General features: G+C 43.6%; 1 protein-coding gene across 1 annotated transcript; it reads left to right on the top strand.

Annotated features, from left to right (window-relative positions):
• The first annotated feature begins 3 nt into the window (after positions 1-3).
• Positions 4-6474, top strand: faf2 (Fas associated factor family member 2). Its single transcript, XM_064955451.1, has 11 exons — positions 4-95; positions 802-870; positions 1143-1277; positions 1515-1591; positions 1683-1821; positions 2113-2198; positions 2575-2666; positions 4176-4353; positions 4995-5166; positions 5306-5449; positions 5666-6474. The coding sequence occupies exons 1-11, from the start codon at positions 33-35 to the stop codon at positions 5846-5848; spliced, it is 1338 nt and encodes a 445-aa protein (XP_064811523.1). The 5' UTR covers positions 4-32; the 3' UTR covers positions 5849-6474.
• The last annotated feature ends 16105 nt before the right edge of the window (positions 6475-22579 follow it).

Below are 22579 nucleotides of genomic sequence, written 5' to 3'. Positions count from 1 at the left end.
CGCGAATTGCACGTCACTGTTGGCGAGGTAAGATGGCGGCGCCAGAGGAGCAGGAATTATCTCAGGCGCAGACCGAAAAACTCCTTCAATTTCAGGTAGTCAGTCTTTCTTCAGGTTTAAGTATTTATTTTTTATATAACTCCATATTAATGTATGTTTAGATATATGAAGGACATTGTTTAAAATAAAGCACGCTAATGGGTGTAAAAAACGCTTTTTTGACAATATAATGTTGATACCCCATAGCGCCACTGCTAACGTTAGCTAACTTGCTACCGTTAACGTTATATCTAATCTAGCAACACAACAATTCTTTTCTATCCTAAATATTGTCTTGAGATGCTAGTTCGATCCCGACAATACTCACAAAGAAACGAATCAACAAACTTAAATCAGTGTAATGTGAATTAGAAAGGACATGTTTAACTTGGTTATCTGCAGCACTTGGTTTACTTACGCCAACTAACTAGCTAAGCTAACGACAGTTGGCTAACTAGCTAGCTAGCAGTTTACTTGGTCAGCCAAGCTAACGTTACTTAGCATTTTAGCTAGAAGATGGTTTGAGTGAACATCAGACACACACACAACTGTTAATGACACATGACAAGCAATGACTGGTTCATTCCTAGTAAGGCCCCCTCTGTCTCATCCATACCCAAGATGTGGAAATGGCCTGTAGGAAAGTAACATATTGGAAATAAATTCGGTTGAACATAACTTCACAGATTTGTCCAATCTCGTGTACACCAACCAGTGTTAGATCTGAGAATTCAGATTTTTTTTTTGCATTTGATTTTCCAGGACTTGACAGGTTTGGAGTCTATGGACCAATGTCGTCGTACATTAGAACAACACAATTGGAACATCGAGGTAAGAACTGTCTCCCCCAAAATACATGAATGGCTGTTTTTGATGTGGGCCTTGACGACTACATTATACACAGGTTATGATGCACCCAGTGAATCCAATAGTTTATTAGAGGTGGCACTGTTATAAATGAACTACGTGCAGTAATATATATATATCTCATGAGAAATGTTGCCTTCAATATTCTGCATGAGCTCTGCGACACGGTTTAGTCTACTTGTGGTGTGCAGGGTGAGATCAAATGGATAATGTCGTGTGTGTGTGTGTGTTCCCAGGCTGCAGTGCAGGACAGACTGAATGAGCAGGAAGGAGTTCCCAGTGTGTTTAACCCTCCGCCCTCCAGACCGTTACAGGTCAACACAGCAGACCACAGAGTGTATAGCTATATCGTCTCCAGGCCACAACCCAGAGTACGTACACACACATTCTGTCTCTTATGATGTTCTTCTCTTTTAGCTCTTATATGTCACTGGTAAACTGTTCTAGCATCTCAACTTTAAGTTAGAATTTGCAGTATGACATTCGCATACACAGTGGCGCAACCTTCTGCTTACTAAAATCATCCAGCTGACAGCTGTAGTATTCTCATTGAATCTTCCCGCTTTTCTGACCATATTGCATCTGGTATTTTTCTTACTTTTGTCCAGGGATTAATAGGATGGAGTTACTACATGATAATGCTACCTTTCAGATTGACATATTACACACTTCTGGACATATTCAGGTAATACAAAGAAACTGTATTTGGCCATCGGTTCCCCTGACGTTTCTGTATAAAGGTAACTGATTGGTTCCTCCTCCTCCTTCCTAACCAGGTTTGCCCTGCGGTGGGTCAGGCCAGACCCTCGTGGACGAGTCACAGACCCTGTGGGTGACGTGGTCTCCTTCATCCATAGTTTTGAAGAGAAGTACGGTCGATCGCATCCAGTGTTTTACCAGGGGACATATAGCCAGGTGTGTTACTCAGGTTCCCCAGTTTCATTCTCAATTTGGGATACTAGTACCTTGACCATCCACAACAAGTATGCTAGAACGCAGAAGAACATCCCCCCCAAAAAAAAAAAAAAAAAAAAAGTTGACACACCTTACGATTTATTTTATTGAACAACCGACGAAATGGTTTTAAGAAAGTGGATGTTCCAGAATCCATTTAGGTTCTACATGGATTGAATCGATGTGTAACTTGGTCGATAGCTGGTAGTGTTATTCAGCGAGGTGTGTATTTTTTTGTTTTCCTTCTTGTAGGCATTGAATGATGCCAAACGTGAGCTTCGCTACTTGTTAGTTTACCTCCATGGAGAGGACCACCAGGATACAGACCAGTTCTGTCGGTAGGTCCAATAACAAGTGATCACTTTACACGAGGTCAACATACACGGGCAACAAAATGCACAGTGATACTACAATGCAATACCTAAACTCTGGAAGGCCAGGACCCGTTGGGTACTATTGTCATTTTTCAAGGTAGGCAAGAATCATTAGTTGGTTATCTAGTTATAAATCAGGGTCTGTTGATGATTGGTTTGAATAGGGATTCAGTTGATTGGATGAAGGCATACCATGCGTGTTTCTTTCTTTGTGTCATGCTTGGTATTATACACATACCATCCACTCTTCATTTATTAGATGTTTTCCTTAAAGTGTACTCTGTACATCTTTCCTCTCACAGTTTATATTAATGAAGCTTCTGTTTCCATCTTCCTCCAGCTCCACGTTATGTACAGAAGAGGTCCTGACCTTCCTCAACACCAGGATGCTGTTCTGGGCCTGTTCCACCAGCAGGCCTGAGGGATACAGAGGTACACATTGTCTCCTCTTGCATTGCGTCTTCACTACCTAGATCTCCTAGAGCTGGAGATGCATTCTACAAAGAGGAACTGGCCTCGTCCTTCACTCGTTGTTGTTGCTGTGAATGAGGACGTGTTCTCAGTCAGTTTGATATGGTTAAATGGGGTTAAAGATTTTTAAAAAGTAAATAATTTGTGCTGGAACTGTGGATGATTCCTGTGTCCTCTTTGTGCTGGAACTGTGTCCTCTTAAGATATGAGGTGGAATCTCTTAGGGATGATGGATGATTTTCATCAGTGTCCTCTTAACTTCTTTAAACTTATCCTCTTGGAACTCCCCATCCCGGATCCGGGTTTGTGACTAAAGCCTCAGGCTCATTAGCATAACGCAACGTTAACGATTTCTGAAAATCGCAAATAAAATGAAAATAATGCGTCTGCTCTCAAGCTTAGCCTTTTCTTAACAACACTGTCATCTCAGATTTTCAAAATATGCTTTTGAACCATAGAAATTGACTAATTTGTGTAAGAGTATGCAAAGCTAGCATAGCATTTTGAGTAGCATTTAGCACGCAACATTTTCACAAAAAACAGATAACCAAATAAATAAAATCATTTACCTTTGAAGAGCTTCTGATGTTTTCAATGAGGAGACTCTCAGTTACATACCAAATGCGCAGTGTTTCCTGAAAGCGTCTGTGTGTAGGAGAAATCGTTCCGTTTTCTACATTGCGTCTGGCTACCGAAACGAACCGAAAATTCAGTCACCTACAACGTAAAACTTTTTCCGGATTAACTACATAATATCGACCGAAACATGGCAAACGTTGTTTGGAATCAATCCTCAAGGTGTTTTTTCACATATCTCTTCATTGATATGCAGTTCGTGGAAGCTTGCTTTCCTCTCTGTATCCCATGGAAAAATACTGGCAGGTGACTTTTGCGCACCAATTTCGGCGCAGGACACCGGGCGGACACCTGGTAAATGTGGTCTCTTATGGTCAATCTTCCAATGATCTGCCTACAAATACGTCACAATGCTGCAGACACCTTGGGGAAACGACAGAAAGGGCAGGCTCATTTCTCTCGCATTCACAGCCATATAAGGAGACAATGGAAAACAGAGCCTCAAAAATCCTGCTCATTTCCTGGATGCCGTCTCATCTTGGTTTTGCCTGAAGCTCACATTTTAGGGCACGCACAGAAAATATCTTGGTATTTCTGGACACGTCAGAGTGTTTTCTTTCGAATGCTATCAATTATATGCATAGTCGAGCATCTTTTTGTGACAAAATATCTTGTTTAAAATGGGAACGTTTTTCATCCAAAAATGAAATAGCGCCCCCATAGATGTAAGAGGTTAAGATATGAGGTGGAATCTCTTAGGGATGATGGATGATTTTCATCCGTGTCCTCTTAAGATATGAGGTGGAATCTCTTTAGCAATCACTTTATTTCAGTGTTGTTTTAATCTGTGTTTGGTGTGTTTGTTTTTTTTCCCCCTGTGTGTCTGTACCTCAGTGTCCCAGGCGTTGCGTGAGAACACCTACCCTTTCCTGGCCATGATCATGTTGAAGGACCGTAAGATGACGGTGGTTGGACGTCTGGAGGGGCTCATCCAATCAGAGGACCTCCTCAACCAGCTCACCTTCATCATGGAGGCCAACCAGACCTACCTGATGTCTGAACGCTTGGAACGGTAAGGGACTGATCCTACCTGATGACTGATCCTACCTGATGACTGATCCTACCTGATGACTGATCCTACCTGATGACTGATCCTACCTGATGACTGATCCTACCTGATGACTGATCCTACCTGATGACTGAACGGTGAGGGACTGACATTAACTGACTGCCGATCTGGGTTTTCAATACTTTAAAATGTGTTCCAGTGGTCTCTGTGCCTGTACAAGCCCAACACCTCTGGCGCGCCAGACAAACTCAAACAAAAGTATGGGAAATTGTTTTAATGTATTTGAAACCCATATATGAAAAACACAAATGTGGAGATTGTGTTTGATCCTGGAGATCTCCCATACGTCTGTCTCTGGTCCTGGAGATGTGGTGTGGTGAGGTCTCCCATACGTCTGTCTCTGGTCCTGGAGGTGTGGTGTGGTCTCCCATACGTCTGTCTCTGGTCCTGGAGATCTCCCATACGTCTGTCTCTGGTCCTGGAGATCTCCCATACGTCTGTCTCTGGTCCTGGAGATCTCCCATACGTCTGTCTCTGGTCCTGGAGATCTCCCATACGTCTGTCTCTGGTCCTGGAGATCTCCCATACGTCTGTCTCTGGTCCTGGAGATGGAGGTTAATTGAACGTGTCTGTGTGTGTTCCAGGGAGGAGAGGAACCAGACGCAGGTGTTGCGGGCGCAGCAGGACGAGGCCTACCTGGAGTCGCTGAGAGCCGATCAGGAGAAGGACCGGAGGAAGAGGGAGGAGCAGGAGAAGGTCCAGGCGGAGGAGGAGAAGGTCCGGCAGACCGTCCTGGCCGAGGAGAGGAGGAGGAGGGTGAGAACGAGGAGTCTCTTATACTCTGTCCTCTCTCTCTCTCTGCCTACATTTAAAACCGTTCCTTATCTTGGTTCTATGTTATTTAATAATTAGTTGTCGCCAGTTTGACTGTGGCTAACAAATTCTGTGTTTTTAGACGTTGGAGGAAGAGAAGGAGCTTAAGTCAGAATGTCTTCCCCCCGAACCCCCAGCAGACGACCCTGACAGTGTCACAATCGTTTTCAAACTGCCGAACGACACCAGAGTAGAGAGGCGGTTCCTCTTCCAGCAGTCTCTGACGGTACGGACACGGCTCTGCTCCAGTCAACTTACAGGTGTTGGCATTTGAACCCGGCCTGGTGTTTACCAGTGGAGGCTCGACTCCCAATTCTACACAGCAAACTCCTATTCACTTGTACAGTTTGATTTAACTGCCCTGGGTGTATACCAAATGGAACGTATGGTCTTGACAACAAGAAAAAAAAAGAGCACCCCATCTCTCCCTCTGTTTCTCCAGGTGATATACGACTTCCTGTTCTCGTTGAAGGAGACCCCGGAGAAATTCCAGATCGTTATCAACTTCCCTCGCCGGGTTCTGCCCTGCCTTCCCACGGAGGAGCAGCCCAACCCTCCCAGCCTGAAAGAGGCCGGCCTCAGCCGTTCCGAGGTCCTCTTTGTTCAGGACCTCACGGAAGATTGACACCTAGCTGACCTTCTCCTCGACCTCCAACATGAGGAAAATAACTTGTCTTTTTCCTTGTTTCTTCACACTTTGTTTTTTTTTTTTTGTTTAAAAAAATGGCCGTTGTGCACAACAAGGGATCACTGTCTGAAATAACAAAAACAAAAAAAAAACTCTTTAACACAAAATAATTTAGCCCTGCTCTTTCCCCCGGCCGTCTTGTCCACCATGATACCTCCTCCTCTCTCCTCCAGTTAAATTTGGTTATGTTGAAAAGGAGAGCAATGTGAACTACCCTTCCTGTACATACAATACATATTTAAAGAACGAGGCTGAAAAAGCACTACCTTTTTTTTTTTTTTTTTTTTATATTCAATCAAAGTTGACTCTATAATGTAATTGTCTTGAAACGACCAAACAAGCGAGGGGGTTGAGTTTCGGTACCGCCTGCAGTTTAGAACGACAACCCAGTTCAACCAAGAAGAGGGCCACAGCTTTCACATGTGGCTTTTACCTGTCTCTAGTATAACAGTCTGCCTGTGGTGACTCATAGATGCCTATTTCCCCTGTAACATCGGAATGGGCTGGTCATGTTTAAGATGTCGTTTTCCAACAACCTATAAATTAAACATTTTTAAAATGTTGTGGTGGTTTTGATTTTGATACTGGCTGTCAGTGCTCTGTTCCATCCCTGGCTTTCTTAGTCAAATAGATCTCAGCGTTCCTACCAGCCCACAGAAACTCTGCTAATCTTCAAGTCGTGTCAGTTGTTATATTATTTTTTTTGTAGGTACGCTATAAATACAAAAGTATGTGTACACCCCTTCAAATTGGATTTGCTGATCGGCGTTTCAAATCAAGCACACAGCCATGCAATCTCCATAGACAAACATTGGCAGTAGAATGGCCTGTACTGAAGAGTGACTTTCAACGTGGAACCGTCATATGATGCTACCTTTACGACAAGTCAGTTTGTCAAATTCCTGCCCTGCTAGAGCTGCCCCCGGTCAACTGTAAGTGCTGTTATTGTGAAGTGGAAACAATGGCTTAGCCGTGAACTGGTAGGTCACACAAGCTCACAGAGGGGGATGGCCAAGTGCTGTAGTGCGTAAACATTGTCTGTCCTCGGTTGCAACACTCACTACCGAGTTCCAAACTGCATCTGGAAGCAACGTCAGTACAATAATTGTTAGTGGGGGAAGTTCATGAAATGGGTTTCCGTGGCAGAGCAGCCGCACACAAGCTTAAGATCACAATGCCAAGCGTCGGCTGGAGTGGTGTGTAGCTCGCCGCCATTGGACTCAGTGGAAACGCGTTCTCTGGAGTGATGAATCACGCTTCACCATCTGGCAGTCCGACGGACAAATCTGGGTTTCGTGAATGCCAGGAGAACGCTACCTGCCCCAATGCGTAGTGCCAACTGTAATGTTTGGTGGATGAGGAATAATGGTCTGGGGCTGTTTTTCATGGTTCGTGCCCCTTAGTTCCAGTGAAGGTACATCTTAATGTGACAGAACACAATGACATTCTAGACGATTCTGTGCTTCCTACTTTGTGGCAACAGTTTGGGGAAGGCCCTTTCCTGTTTCAGCATGACAATGCCTCTGAGCACAAAGCGAGGTACATACAGAAATAGTTTGTCGAGATCAGTGTGGAATAACTTCTGTATACTTCTGGCCCTTCTTTGGACACTTGTTAACAAACTTCCAATTGAGCTTCAACGCCATACAACACTCCTTCCGTGGCCTCCAACTGCTCTTAAATGCTAGTAAAACTAAATGCATGCTCTTCAACTGATCGCAGCCTGCACCCGTCCGGCCGTCCAGCATCATTACTCTGGACGGTTCTGACCTAAAATATGTGGATAACTATAAATACCTAGGTGTCTGGCTAGACTGTAAACTCTCCTTCCAGACTCACATTAAGCATCTCCAATCCAAAATTAAATCTGGAATCGGCTTCCTATTTCTCAACGAAGCCTCCTTCACTCATTCTGCCAAACTTACCCTCGTAAAACTGACCATCCGACCGATCCTCGACTTCGGCGATGTCATTTACAAAATAGCCTCCAACACTACTCAGACTGCATGCAATTTGCTATCACAGTGTCATCCGTTTTGTCACCAAAGCTCCATACACTACCCACCTCTGCGACCTGTATGCTCTCGTTGGTTGGCCCTCGCTTCATACTCGTCGCCAAACCCACTGGCTCCAGGTCATCTATAAGTCTTTGCTAAGTAAAGCCTCATCTCAGCTCACTGGTCACCATAGCAACACCCACCCGTAGCACACACTCCAGCAGGTATATTTCACTGGTCATCCCCAAAGCCAACACTTCCTTTGGCCGCCTTTCCTTCCAGTTCTCTGCCGCCAATGACTGGAATGAACTGCAAAAATCTCTGAAGCTGGAGTCTTATATCTCCCTCTCTAACTTTAAGCATCAGCTGTCAGAGTAGCTTACTGATCACTCTACCTGTACCTCATCCTCATATTGTTACTTACCCTCTTGCTCTTTTGCACCCCAGCATCTCTACTTGCACATCTATCACTCCAATGTTAATGCTAAATTGTAATTATTTTCGCCTCTATGGCCTATTTATTGCCTACCTCCCTACTCTTCTACATTTGCACACACTGTACATAGATTTATCTATTTTTCTTTTCTATTGTGTTATTGACTGTACGTTTGTTTATTCCATGTGTAACTCTGTGTTGTTGTTTGTGTCGCACTGCTTTGCTTTATCTTGGCCAGGTCGCAGTTGTAAATGAGAACTTGTTCTCAACTGACCTATCTGGTTAATCTGGTCAGGGCTCTGGTTAAATAAAGGTGACTTTTTTTTTTAAGAACTTGACTGGCCTGCACAAAGCCCTGACCTCAACCCCATCTAACACCTTTGGGAATACAGACTTTGGAATACAGACTACGAGCCAGGCCTAATCGCCCAACACCAGTGACGGATCTCACTAATGCTCGTATGGCTGAATGGAAGCAAGTCCCTGCAGCAATGTTCCAACATCTAGTGGAAAGCCTTCCCAGAAGAGTAGAGGTTGTTATAGCAGCAATGTTCCAACATCTAGTGGAAAGCCTTCCCAGAAGAGTAGAGGCTGTTATAGCAGCAAAGGGGAGGGGGGGGGGGGGGGGCAACTCCATATTAATGCCCATGATTTTGAAATGAGATGTTCGACAAGCAAGTGTCCACACACTTTTGCTCATGTAGTGTCTGTAGGAAACAAACATTATGCCCAACCTATTAGTAAATGTTTCATAGTATACTAGTTGGCTGTGAAGAAAGTTTGTGTTTTTGCCATCTCCTATGTTCATCCTGATCTCACAAGATCACAACACAGTATGGGAGCCTCGGGCCCTGGTCTAAAGTAGTTCACTATATAGGGAACAGGGTCCCATAGGGCTCTGGTCAAAAGTAGTTCACTATATAGGGAACAGGGTTCTATAGGGCTCTGGTCTAAAGTAGTGCACTATATAGGGAACAGGGTTCCATAGGGCTCTGGTCAAAAGTAGTTCACTATATAGGGAACAGGGTTCTATAGGGCTCTGGTCTAAAGTAGTGCACTATATAGGGAACAGGGTTCTATAGGGCTCTGGTCTAAAGTAGTTCACTATATAGGGAACAGGGTTCTATAGGGCTCTGGTCTAAAGTAGTACACTATATAGGGAACAGGGTCCCATAGGGCTCTGGTCTAAAGTAGTTCACTATATAGGGAACAGGGTCCCATAGGGCTCTGGTCAAAAGTAGTACACTATATAGGGAACAGGGTTCCATAGGGCTCTGATCAAAAGTAGTACACTATATAGGGAACAGGGTCCCATAGGGCTCTGGTCAAAAGTAGTACACTATATAGGGAACAGGGTTCTATAGGGCTCTGGTCTAAAGTAGTTCACTATATAGGGAACAGGGTCCCATAGGGCTCTGGTCAAAAGTAGTACACTATATAGGGAACAGGGTTCTATAGGGCTCTGGTCTAAAGTAGTTCACTATATAGGGAACAGGGTTCTATAGGGCTCTGGTCTAAAGTAGTTCACTATATAGGGAACAGGGTCCCATAGGGCTCTGGTCTAAAGTAGTTCACTATATAGGGAACAGGGTTCTATAGGGCTCTGGTCAAAAGTAGTTCACTATATAGGGAACAGGGTTCTATAGGGCCCTGGTCAAAAGTAGTTCACTATATAGGGAACAGGGTTCTATAGGGCTCTGGTCAAAAGTAGTTCACTATATAGGGAACAGGGTTCCATAGGGCTCTGGTCTAAAGTAGTGCACTATATAGGGAACAGGGTTCTATAGGGCTCTGGTCAAAAGTAGTTCACTATATAGGGAACAGGGTTCTATAGGGCTCTGGTCAAAAGTAGTTCACTATATAGGGAACAGGGTTCTATAGGGCTCTGGTCAAAAGTAGTTCACTATATAGGGAACAAGGTTCTATAGGGCTCTGGTCAAAAGTAGTACACTATATAGGGAACAAGGTTCTATAGGGCTCTGGTCAAAAGTAGTTCACTATATAGGGAACAGGGTTCTATAGGGCTCTGGTCAAAAGTAGTACACTATATAGGGAACAGGGTTCCATAGGGCTCTGGTCAAAAGTAGTTCACTATATAGGGAACAGGGTTCTATAGGGCCCTGGTCAAAAGTAGTTCACTATATAGGGAACAGGGTTCTATAGGGCTCTGGTCAAAAGTAGTTCACTATATAGGGAACAGGGTTCTATAGGGCTCTGGTCAAAAGTAGTTCACTATATAGGGAACAGGGTTCTATAGGGCTCTGGTCAAAAGTAGTACACTATATAGGGAACAGGGTTCTATAGGGCTCTGGTCAAAAGTAGTTCACTATATAGGGAACAGGGTTCTATAGGGCTCTGGTCAAAAGTAGTACACTATATAGGGAACAGGGTTCTATAGGGCTCTGGTCAAAAGTAGTTCACTATATAGGGAACAAGGTTCTATAGGGCCCTGGTCAAAAGTAGTTCACTATATAGGGAACAAGGTTCTATAGGGCCCTGGTCAAAAGTAGTTCACTATATAGGGAACAAGGTTCTATAGGGCTCTGGTCAAAAGTAGTACATTATATAGGGAACAGGGTTCCATAGGGCTCTGGTCAAAAGTAGTTCACTATATAGGGAACAGGGTCCCATAGGGCTCTGGTCTAAAGTAGTGCACTATATGGGGAACAGGGTTCTATAGGACTTTGGTCTAAAGTAGTGCACTATATAGGGAACAGGGTCCCATAGGGCTCTGGTCTAAAGTAGTGCACTATATAGGGAACAGGGTTCTATAGGGCTCTGGTCAAAAGTAGTACACTATATATGGAACAGGGTTCTATAGGGCTCTGGTCAAAAGTAGTTCACTATATAGGGAACAGGGTTCCATAGGGCTCTGGTCAAAAGTAGTTCACTATATAGGGAACAAGGTTCTATAGGGCTCTGGTCAAAAGTGGTTCACTATATAGGGAACAGGGTTCTATAGGGCCCTGGTCAAAAGTAGTTCACTATATAGGGAACAGGGTTCTATAGGGCCCTGGTCAATAGTAGTTCACTATATAGGGAACAGGGTTCCAAAGGGCTCTGGTCAAAAGTAGTTCACTATATAGGGAACAGGGTCCCATAGGGCTCTGGTCAAAAGTAGTTCACTATATAGGGAACAGGGTCCCATAGGGCTCTGGTCTAAAGTAGTGCACTATATAGGGAACAGGGTTCTATAGGGCTCTGATCAAAAGTAGTACACTATATAGGGAACAGGGTTCCATAGGGCTCTGGTCAAAAGTAGTACACTATATAGGGAACAGGGTCCCATAGGGCTCTGGTCTAAAGTAGTGCACTATATAGGGAACAGGGTTCTATAGGGCTCTGGTCAAAAGTAGTTCAATTTGTAAGTCGCTCTGGATAAGAGCGTCTGCTAAATGACTTAAATGTAAATGTTCACTATATAGGGAACAGGGTTCTATAGGGCCCTGGTCAAAAGTAGTGCACTATATAGGGAACAGGGTTCCAAAGGGCTCTGGTCTAAAGTAGTGCACTATATAGGGAACAGGGTTCTATAGGGCTCTGATCAAAAGTAGTACACTATATAGGGAACAGGGTTCCATAGGGCTCTGGTCAAAAGTATTACACTATATAGGGAACAGGGTTCTATAGGGCTCTGGTCAAAAGTAGTACACTATATAGGGAACATGGTTCCATAGGGCTCTGGTCAAAAGTATTACACTATATAGGGAACAGGGTTCTATAGGGCTCTGGTCAAAAGTAGTACACTATATAGGGAACAGGGTTCTTCTATAGGGCTCTGGTCAAAAGTAGTACACTATATAGGGAACATGGTTCTATAGGGCCCTGGTCAATAGTAGTTCACTATATAGGGAACAGGGTTCCATAGGGCTCTGGTCAAAAGTAGTACACTATATAGGGAACAGGGTTCTATAGGGCTCTGGTCAAAAGTAGTGCACTATATAGGGAACAGGGTTCTATAGGGCTCTGGTCAAAAGTAGTTCACTATATAGGGAACAGGGTTCTATAGGGCTCTGGTCAAAAGTAGTGCACTATATAGGGAACAAGGTTCTATAGGGCTCTGGTCAAAAGTAGTTCACTATATAGGGAACAGGGTTCTATAGGGCTCTGGTCAAAAGTAGTTCACTATATAGGGAACAGGGTCCCATAGGGCTCTGGTCTAAAGTAGTGCACTATATAGGGAACAGGGTTCTATAGGGCTCTGGTCAAAAGTAGTTCACTATATAGGGAACAGGGTTCTATAGGGCTCTGGTCAAAAGTAGTTCACTATATAGGGAACAGGGTTCTATAGGGCTCTGGTCAAAAGTAGTTCACTATATAGGGAACAAGGTTCTATAGGGCTCTGGTCAAAAGTAGTACACTATATAGGGAACAAGGTTCTATAGGGCTCTGGTCAAAAGTAGTTCACTATATAGGGAACAGGGTTCTATAGGGCTCTGGTCAAAAGTAGTACACTATATAGGGAACAGGGTTCCATAGGGCTCTGGTCAAAAGTAGTTCACTATATAGGGAACAGGGTTCTATAGGGCCCTGGTCAAAAGTAGTTCACTATATAGGGAACAGGGTTCTATAGGGCTCTGGTCAAAAGTAGTTCACTATATAGGGAACAGGGTTCTATAGGGCTCTGGTCAAAAGTAGTTCACTATATAGGGAACAGGGTTCTATAGGGCTCTGGTCAAAAGTAGTACACTATATAGGGAACAGGGTTCTATAGGGCTCTGGTCAAAAGTAGTTCACTATATAGGGAACAGGGTTCTATAGGGCTCTGGTCAAAAGTAGTACACTATATAGGGAACAGGGTTCTATAGGGCTCTGGTCAAAAGTAGTTCACTATATAGGGAACAAGGTTCTATAGGGCCCTGGTCAAAAGTAGTTCACTATATAGGGAACAAGGTTCTATAGGGCCCTGGTCAAAAGTAGTTCACTATATAGGGAACAAGGTTCTATAGGGCTCTGGTCAAAAGTAGTTCACTATATAGGGAACAGGGTTCTATAGGGCCCTGGTCAAAAGTAGTTCACTATATAGGGAACAGGGTTCTATAGGGCCCTGGTCAAAAGTAGTTCACTATATAGGGAACAGGGTTCTATAGGGCTTTGGTCAAAAGTAGTACACTATATAGGGAACAGGGTTCTATAGGGCTCTGGTCAAAAGTAGTTCACTATATAGGGAACAAGGTTCTATAGGGCCCTGGTCAAAAGTAGTTCACTATATAGGGAACAGGGTTCTATAGGGCTCTGGTCAAAAGTAGTTCACTATATAGGGAACAAGGTTCTATAGGGCCCTGGTCAAAAGTAGTTCACTATATAGGGAACAGGGTTCTATAGGGCCCTGGTCAATAGTAGTTCACTATATAGGGAACAGGGTTCTATAGGGCTCTGGTCAAAAGTAGTTCACTATATAGGGAACAGGGTTCTATAGGGCTCTGGTCAAAAGTAGTTCACTATATAGGGAACAAGGTTCTATAGGGCCCTGGTCAAAAGTAGTTCACTATATAGGGAACAAGGTTCTATAGGGCTCTGGTCAAAAGTAGTTCACTATATAGGGAACAGGGTTCTATAGGGCTCTGGTCAAAAGTAGTTCACTATATAGGGAACAGGGTTCTATAGGGCTCTGGTCAAAAGTAGTTCACTATATAGGGAACAGGGTTCTATAGGGCTCTGGTCAAAAGTAGTACACTATATAGGGAACAGGGTTCTATAGGGCTCTGGTCAAAAGTAGTTCACTATATAGGGAACAGGGTTCTATAGGGCTCTGGTCAAAAGTAGTTCACTATATAGGGAACAGGGTTCTATAGGGCTCTGGTCAAAAGTAGTTCACTATATAGGGAACAGGGTTCTATAGGGCCCTGGTCAAAAGTAGTTCACTATATAGGGAACAAGGTTCTATAGGGCTCTGGTCAAAAGTAGTTCACTATATAGGGAACAGGGTTCTATAGGGCTCTGGTCTAAAGTAGTGCACTACATAGGGAACAGGGTTCCAAAGGGCTCTGGTCTAAAGTAGTGCACTATATAGGGAACAGGGTTCTATAGGGCTCTGATCAAAAGTAGTACACTATATAGGGAACAGGGTTCCATAGGGCTCTGGTCAAAAGTAGTACACTATATAGGGAACAGGGTCCCATAGGGCTCTGGTCTAAAGTAGTGCACTATATAGGGAACAGGGTTCTATAGGGCTCTGGTCAAAAGTAGTTCAATTTGTAAGTCGCTCTGGATAAGAGCGTCTGCTAAATGACTTAAATGTAAATGTTCACTATATAGGGAACAGGGTTCTATAGGGCCCTGGTCAAAAGTAGTGCACTATATAGGGAACAGGGTTCCAAAGGGCTCTGGTCTAAAGTAGTGCACTATATAGGGAACAGGGTTCTATAGGGCTCTGATCAAAAGTAGTACACTATATAGGGAACAGGGTTCCATAGGGCTCTGGTCAAAAGTATTACACTATATAGGGAACAGGGTTCTATAGGGCTCTGGTCAAAAGTAGTACACTATATAGGGAACATGGTTCCATAGGGCTCTGGTCAAAAGTATTACACTATATAGGGAACAGGGTTCTATAGGGCTCTGGTCAAAAGTAGTACACTATATAGGGAACAGGGTTCTTCTATAGGGCTCTGGTCAAAAGTAGTACACTATATAGGGAACATGGTTCTATAGGGCCCTGGTCAATAGTAGTTCACTATATAGGGAACAGGGTTCCATAGGGCTCTGGTCAAAAGTAGTACACTATATAGGGAACAGGGTTCTATAGGGCTCTGGTCAAAAGTAGTACACTATATAGGGAACAGGGTTCTATAGGGCTCTGGTCTAAAGTAGTTCACTATATAGGGAACAGGGTTCTATAGGGCTCTGGTCAAAAGTAGTACACTATATAGGGAACAGGGTTCCATAGGGCTCTGATCAAAAGTAGTACACTATATAGGGAACAGGGTTCCATAGGGCTCTGGTCAAAAGTAGTACACTATATAGGGAACAGGGTCCCATAGGGCTCTGGTCTAAAGTAGTGCACTATATAGGGAACAGGGTTCTATAGGGCTCTGATCAAAAGTAGTACACTATATAGGGAACAGGGTTCCATAGGGCTCTGGTCAAAAGTAGTACACTATATAGGGAACAGGGTCCCATAGGGCTCTGGTCTAAAGTAGTGCACTATATAGGGAACAGGGTTCTATAGGGCTCTGGTCAAAAGTAGTTCAATTTGTAAGTCGCTCTGGATAAGAGCGTCTGCTAAATGACTTAAATGTAAATGTTCACTATATAGGGAACAGGGTTCTATAGGGCCCTGGTCAAAAGTAGTGCACTATATAGGGAACAGGGTTCCAAAGGGCTCTGGTCTAAAGTAGTGCACTATATAGGGAACAGGGTTCTATAGGGCTCTGATCAAAAGTAGTACACTATATAGGGAACAGGGTTCCATAGGGCTCTGGTCAAAAGTATTACACTATATAGGGAACAGGGTTCTATAGGGCTCTGGTCAAAAGTAGTACACTATATAGGGAACATGGTTCCATAGGGCTCTGGTCAAAAGTATTACACTATATAGGGAACAGGGTTCTATAGGGCTCTGGTCAAAAGTAGTACACTATATAGGGAACAGGGTTCTTCTATAGGGCTCTGGTCAAAAGTAGTACACTATATAGGGAACATGGTTCTATAGGGCCCTGGTCAATAGTAGTTCACTATATAGGGAACAGGGTTCCATAGGGCTCTGGTCAAAAGTAGTACACTATATAGGGAACAGGGTTCTATAGGGCTCTGGTCAAAAGTAGTGCACTATATAGGGAACAGGGTTCTATAGGGCTCTGGTCAAAAGTAGTTCACTATATAGGGAACAGGGTTCTATAGGGCTCTGGTCAAAAGTAGTGCACTATATAGGGAACAAGGTTCTATAGGGCTCTGGTCAAAAGTAGTTCACTATATAGGGAACAGGGTTCTATAGGGCTCTGGTCAAAAGTAGTTCACTATATAGGGAACAGGGTCCCATAGGGCTCTGGTCTAAAGTAGTGCACTATATAGGGAACAGGGTTCTATAGGGCTCTGGTCAAAAGTAGTTCACTATATAGGGAACAGGGTTCTATAGGGCTCTGGTCAAAAGTAGTTCACTATATAGGGAACAGGGTTCTATAGGGCTCTGGTCAAAAGTAGTTCACTATATAGGGAACAAGGTTCTATAGGGCTCTGGTCAAAAGTAGTACACTATATAGGGAACAAGGTTCTATAGGGCTCTGGTCAAAAGTAGTTCACTATATAGGGAACAGGGTTCTATAGGGCTCTGGTCAAAAGTAGTACACTATATAGGGAACAGGGTTCCATAGGGCTCTGGTCAAAAGTAGTTCACTATATAGGGAACAGGGTTCTATAGGGCCCTGGTCAAAAGTAGTTCACTATATAGGGAACAGGGTTCTATAGGGCTCTGGTCAAAAGTAGTTCACTATATAGGGAACAGGGTTCTATAGGGCTCTGGTCAAAAGTAGTTCACTATATAGGGAACAGGGTTCTATAGGGCTCTGGTCAAAAGTAGTACACTATATAGGGAACAGGGTTCTATAGGGCTCTGGTCAAAAGTAGTTCACTATATAGGGAACAGGGTTCTATAGGGCTCTGGTCAAAAGTAGTACACTATATAGGGAACAGGGTTCTATAGGGCTCTGGTCAAAAGTAGTTCACTATATAGGGAACAAGGTTCTATAGGGCCCTGGTCAAAAGTAGTTCACTATATAGGGAACAAGGTTCTATAGGGCCCTGGTCAAAAGTAGTTCACTATATAGGGAACAAGGTTCTATAGGGCTCTGGTCAAAAGTAGTTCACTATATAGGGAACAGGGTTCTATAGGGCCCTGGTCAAAAGTAGTTCACTATATAGGGAACAGGGTTCTATAGGGCCCTGGTCAAAAGTAGTTCACTATATAGGGAACAGGGTTCTATAGGGCTTTGGTCAAAAGTAGTACACTATATAGGGAACAGGGTTCTATAGGGCTCTGGTCAAAAGTAGTTCACTATATAGGGAACAAGGTTCTATAGGGCCCTGGTCAAAAGTAGTTCACTATATAGGGAACAGGGTTCTATAGGGCTCTGGTCAAAAGTAGTTCACTATATAGGGAACAAGGTTCTATAGGGCCCTGGTCAAAAGTAGTTCACTATATAGGGAACAGGGTTCTATAGGGCCCTGGTCAATAGTAGTTCACTATATAGGGAACAGGGTTCTATAGGGCTCTGGTCAAAAGTAGTTCACTATATAGGGAACAGGGTTCTATAGGGCTCTGGTCAAAAGTAGTTCACTATATAGGGAACAAGGTTCTATAGGGCCCTGGTCAAAAGTAGTTCACTATATAGGGAACAAGGTTCTATAGGGCTCTGGTCAAAAGTAGTTCACTATATAGGGAACAGGGTTCTATAGGGCTCTGGTCAAAAGTAGTTCACTATATAGGGAACAGGGTTCTATAGGGCTCTGGTCAAAAGTAGTTCACTATATAGGGAACAGGGTTCTATAGGGCTCTGGTCAAAAGTAGTACACTATATAGGGAACAGGGTTCTATAGGGCTCTGGTCAAAAGTAGTTCACTATATAGGGAACAGGGTTCTATAGGGCTCTGGTCAAAAGTAGTTCACTATATAGGGAACAGGGTTCTATAGGGCTCTGGTCAAAAGTAGTTCACTATATAGGGAACAGGGTTCTATAGGGCCCTGGTCAAAAGTAGTTCACTATATAGGGAACAAGGTTCTATAGGGCTCTGGTCAAAAGTAGTTCACTATATAGGGAACAGGGTTCTATAGGGCTCTGGTCTAAAGTAGTGCACTACATAGGGAACAGGGTTCCAAAGGGCTCTGGTCTAAAGTAGTGCACTATATAGGGAACAGGGTTCTATAGGGCTCTGATCAAAAGTAGTACACTATATAGGGAACAGGGTTCCATAGGGCTCTGGTCAAAAGTAGTACACTATATAGGGAACAGGGTCCCATAGGGCTCTGGTCTAAAGTAGTGCACTATATAGGGAACAGGGTTCTATAGGGCTCTGGTCAAAAGTAGTTCAATTTGTAAGTCGCTCTGGATAAGAGCGTCTGCTAAATGACTTAAATGTAAATGTTCACTATATAGGGAACAGGGTTCTATAGGGCCCTGGTCAAAAGTAGTGCACTATATAGGGAACAGGGTTCCAAAGGGCTCTGGTCTAAAGTAGTGCACTATATAGGGAACAGGGTTCTATAGGGCTCTGATCAAAAGTAGTACACTATATAGGGAACAGGGTTCCATAGGGCTCTGGTCAAAAGTATTACACTATATAGGGAACAGGGTTCTATAGGGCTCTGGTCAAAAGTAGTACACTATATAGGGAACATGGTTCCATAGGGCTCTGGTCAAAAGTATTACACTATATAGGGAACAGGGTTCTATAGGGCTCTGGTCAAAAGTAGTACACTATATAGGGAACAGGGTTCTTCTATAGGGCTCTGGTCAAAAGTAGTACACTATATAGGGAACATGGTTCTATAGGGCCCTGGTCAATAGTAGTTCACTATATAGGGAACAGGGTTCCATAGGGCTCTGGTCAAAAGTAGTACACTATATAGGGAACAGGGTTCTATAGGGCTCTGGTCAAAAGTAGTACACTATATAGGGAACAGGGTTCTATAGGGCTCTGGTCTAAAGTAGTTCACTATATAGGGAACAGGGTTCTATAGGGCTCTGGTCAAAAGTAGTACACTATATAGGGAACAGGGTTCCATAGGGCTCTGATCAAAAGTAGTACACTATATAGGGAACAGGGTTCCATAGGGCTCTGGTCAAAAGTAGTACACTATATAGGGAACAGGGTCCCATAGGGCTCTGGTCTAAAGTAGTGCACTATATAGGGAACAGGGTTCTATAGGGCTCTGGTCAAAAGTAGAGCACTATATAGGGAACAGGGTTCCATAGGGCTCTGGTCAAAAGTAGTACACTATATAGGGAACAGGGTTCCATAGGGCTCTGATCAAAAGTAATACACTATATAGGGAACAGGGTTCCATAGGGCTCTGGTCAATAGTAGTACACTATATAGGGAACAGGGTCCCATAGGGCTCTGGTCAAAAGTAGTACACTATATAGGGAACAGGGTTCTATAGGGCTCTGGTCAAAAGTAGTACACTATATAGGGAACATGGTTCTATAGGGCCCTGGTCAATAGTAGTTCACTATATAGGGAACAGGGTTCCATAGGGCTCTGGTCAAAAGTAGTTCACTATATAGGGAACAGGGTCCCATAGGGCTCTGGTCAAAAGTAGTTCACTATATAGGGAACAGGGTCCCATAGGGCTCTGGTCTAAAGTAGTGCACTATATAGGGAACAGGGTTCTATAGGGCTCTGATCAAAAGTAGTACACTATATAGGGAACACGGTTCCATAGGGCTCTGATCAAAAGTAATACACTATATAGGGAACAGGGTTCCATAGGGCTCTGGTCAATAGTAGTACACTATATAGGGAACAGGGTCCCATAGGGCTCTGGTCAAAAGTAGTACACTATATAGGGAACAGGGTTCTATAGGGCTCTGGTCAAAAGTAGTACACTATATAGGGAACATGGTTCTATAGGGCCCTGGTCAATAGTAGTTCACTATATAGGGAACAGGGTTCCATAGGGCTCTGGTCAAAAGTAGTACACTATATAGGGAACAGGGTTCTATAGGGCTCTGGTCAAAAGTAGTACACTATATAGGGAACAGGGTTCTATAGGGCTCTGGTCTAAAGTAGTTCACTATATAGGGAACAGGGTTCTATAGGGCTCTGGTCAAAAGTAGTACACTATATAGGGAACAGGGTTCTATAGGGCTCTGGTCAAAAGTAGTACACTATATAGGGAACAGGGTTCTATAGGGCTCTGGTCAAAAGTAGTACACTATATAGGGAACATGGTTCTATAGGGCTCTGGTCAAAAGTAGTACACTATATAGGGAACAGGGTTCTATAGGGCTCTGGTCTAAAGTAGTTCACTATATAGGGAACAGGGTTCTATAGGGCTCTGGTCAAAAGTAGTTCAATTTGTAAGTCGCTCTGGATAAGAGCGTCTGCTAAATGACTTAAATGTAAATGTTCACTATATAGGGAACAGGGTTCTATAGGGCCCTGGTCAAAAGTAGTGCACTATATAGGGAACAGGGTTCCAAAGGGCTCTGGTCAAAAGTAGTTCACTATATAGGGAACAGGGTCCCATAGGGCTCTGGTCAAAAGTAGTTCACTATATAGGGAACAGGGTCCCATAGGGCTCTGGTCTAAAGTAGTGCACTATATAGGGAACAGGGTTCTATAGGGCTCTGATCAAAAGTAGTACACTATATAGGGAACAGGGTTCCATAGGGCTCTGGTCAAAAGTAGTACACTATATAGGGAACAGGGTTCTATAGGGCTCTGGTCAAAAGTAGTACACTATATAGGGAACATGGTTCTATAGGGCCCTGGTCAATAGTAGTTCACTATATAGGGAACAGGGTTCCATAGGGCTCTGGTCAAAAGTAGTACACTATATAGGGAACAGGGTTCTATAGGGCTCTGGTCAAAAGTAGTACACTATATAGGGAACAGGGTTCTATAGGGCTCTGGTCTAAAGTAGTTCACTGTATAGGGAACAGGGTTCTATAGGGCTCTGGTCAAAAGTAGTACACTATATAGGGAACAGGGTTCCATAGGGCTCTGATCAAAAGTAGTACACTATATAGGGAACAGGGTTCCATAGGGCTCTGGTCAAAAGTAGTACACTATATAGGGAACAGGGTCCCATAGGGCTCTGGTCTAAAGTAGTGCACTATATAGGGAACAGGGTTCTATAGGGCTCTGGTCAAAAGTAGAGCACTATATAGGGAACAGGGTTCCATAGGGCTCTGGTCAAAAGTAGTACACTATATAGGGAACAGGGTTCCATAGGGCTCTGATCAAAAGTAATACACTATATAGGGAACAGGGTTCCATAGGGCTCTGGTCAATAGTAGTACACTATATAGGGAACAGGGTCCCATAGGGCCCTGGTCAATAGTAGTTCACTATATAGGGAACAGGGTTCCATAGGGCTCTGGTCAAAAGTAGTACACTATATAGGGAACAGGGTTCTATAGGGCTCTGGTCAAAAGTAGTACACTATATAGGGAACAGGGTTCTATAGGGCTCTGGTCAAAAGTAGTACACTATATAGGGAACAGGGTTCTTCTATAGGGCTCTGGTCAAAAGTAGTACACTATATAGGGAACATGGTTCTATAGGGCCCTGGTCAATAGTAGTTCACTATATAGGGAACAGGGTTCCATAGGGCTCTGGTCAAAAGTAGTACACTATATAGGGAACAGGGTTCTATAGGGCTCTGGTCAAAAGTAGTACACTATATAGGGAACAGGGTTCTATAGGGCTCTGGTCTAAAGTAGTTCACTATATAGGGAACAGGGTTCTATAGGGCTCTGGTCAAAAGTAGTACACTATATAGGGAACAGGGTTCCATAGGGCTCTGATCAAAAGTAGTACACTATATAGGGAACAGGGTTCCATAGGGCTCTGGTCAAAAGTAGTACACTATATAGGGAACAGGGTCCCATAGGGCTCTGGTCTAAAGTAGTGCACTATATAGGGAACAGGGTTCTATAGGGCTCTGGTCAAAAGTAGAGCACTATATAGGGAACAGGGTTCCATAGGGCTCTGGTCAAAAGTAGTACACTATATAGGGAACAGGGTTCCATAGGGCTCTGATGAAAAGTAATACACTATATAGGGAACAGGGTTCCATAGGGCTCTGGTCAATAGTAGTACACTATATAGGGAACAGGGTCCCATAGGGCTCTGGTCAAAAGTAGTACACTATATAGGGAACAGGGTTCTATAGGGCTCTGGTCAAAAGTAGTACACTATATAGGGAACATGGTTCTATAGGGCCCTGGTCAATAGTAGTTCACTATATAGGGAACAGGGTTCCATAGGGCTCTGGTCAAAAGTAGTACACTATATAGGGAACAGGGTTCTATAGGGCTCTGGTCAAAAGTAGTACACTATATAGGGAACAGGGTTCTATAGGGCTCTGGTCAAAAGTAGTACACTATATAGGGAACAGGGTTCTTCTATAGGGCTCTGGTCAAAAGTAGTACACTATATAGGGAACATGGTTCTATAGGGCCCTGGTCAATAGTAGTTCACTATATAGGGAACAGGGTTCCATAGGGCTCTGGTCAAAAGTAGTACACTATATAGGGAACAGGGTTCTATAGGGCTCTGGTCAAAAGTAGT

This window comes from Oncorhynchus masou, chromosome 32, assembly GCF_036934945.1.
Source record: "Oncorhynchus masou masou isolate Uvic2021 chromosome 32, UVic_Omas_1.1, whole genome shotgun sequence".
In the NCBI taxonomy this organism is placed as follows: domain Eukaryota; kingdom Metazoa; phylum Chordata; class Actinopteri; order Salmoniformes; family Salmonidae; genus Oncorhynchus; species Oncorhynchus masou.
Note: the sequence above shows the minus strand (reverse complement) of the source record. Positions and strands in the feature narration are given on the sequence as shown.

Bases quoted from the DNA above. Each gene is read 5' to 3' on its own strand.
- faf2 (XM_064955451.1), top strand. From the start codon at position 33: ATGGCGGCGCCAGAGGAGCAGGAATTATCTCAGGCGCAGACCGAAAAA. The intron at 871-1,142 runs GTAAGAACTGTC...GTGTGTTCCCAG, and splicing joins AACACAATTGGAACATCGAG to GCTGCAGTGCAGGACAGACT. The intron at 1,278-1,514 runs GTACGTACACAC...ACTTTTGTCCAG, and splicing joins TCTCCAGGCCACAACCCAGA to GGATTAATAGGATGGAGTTA.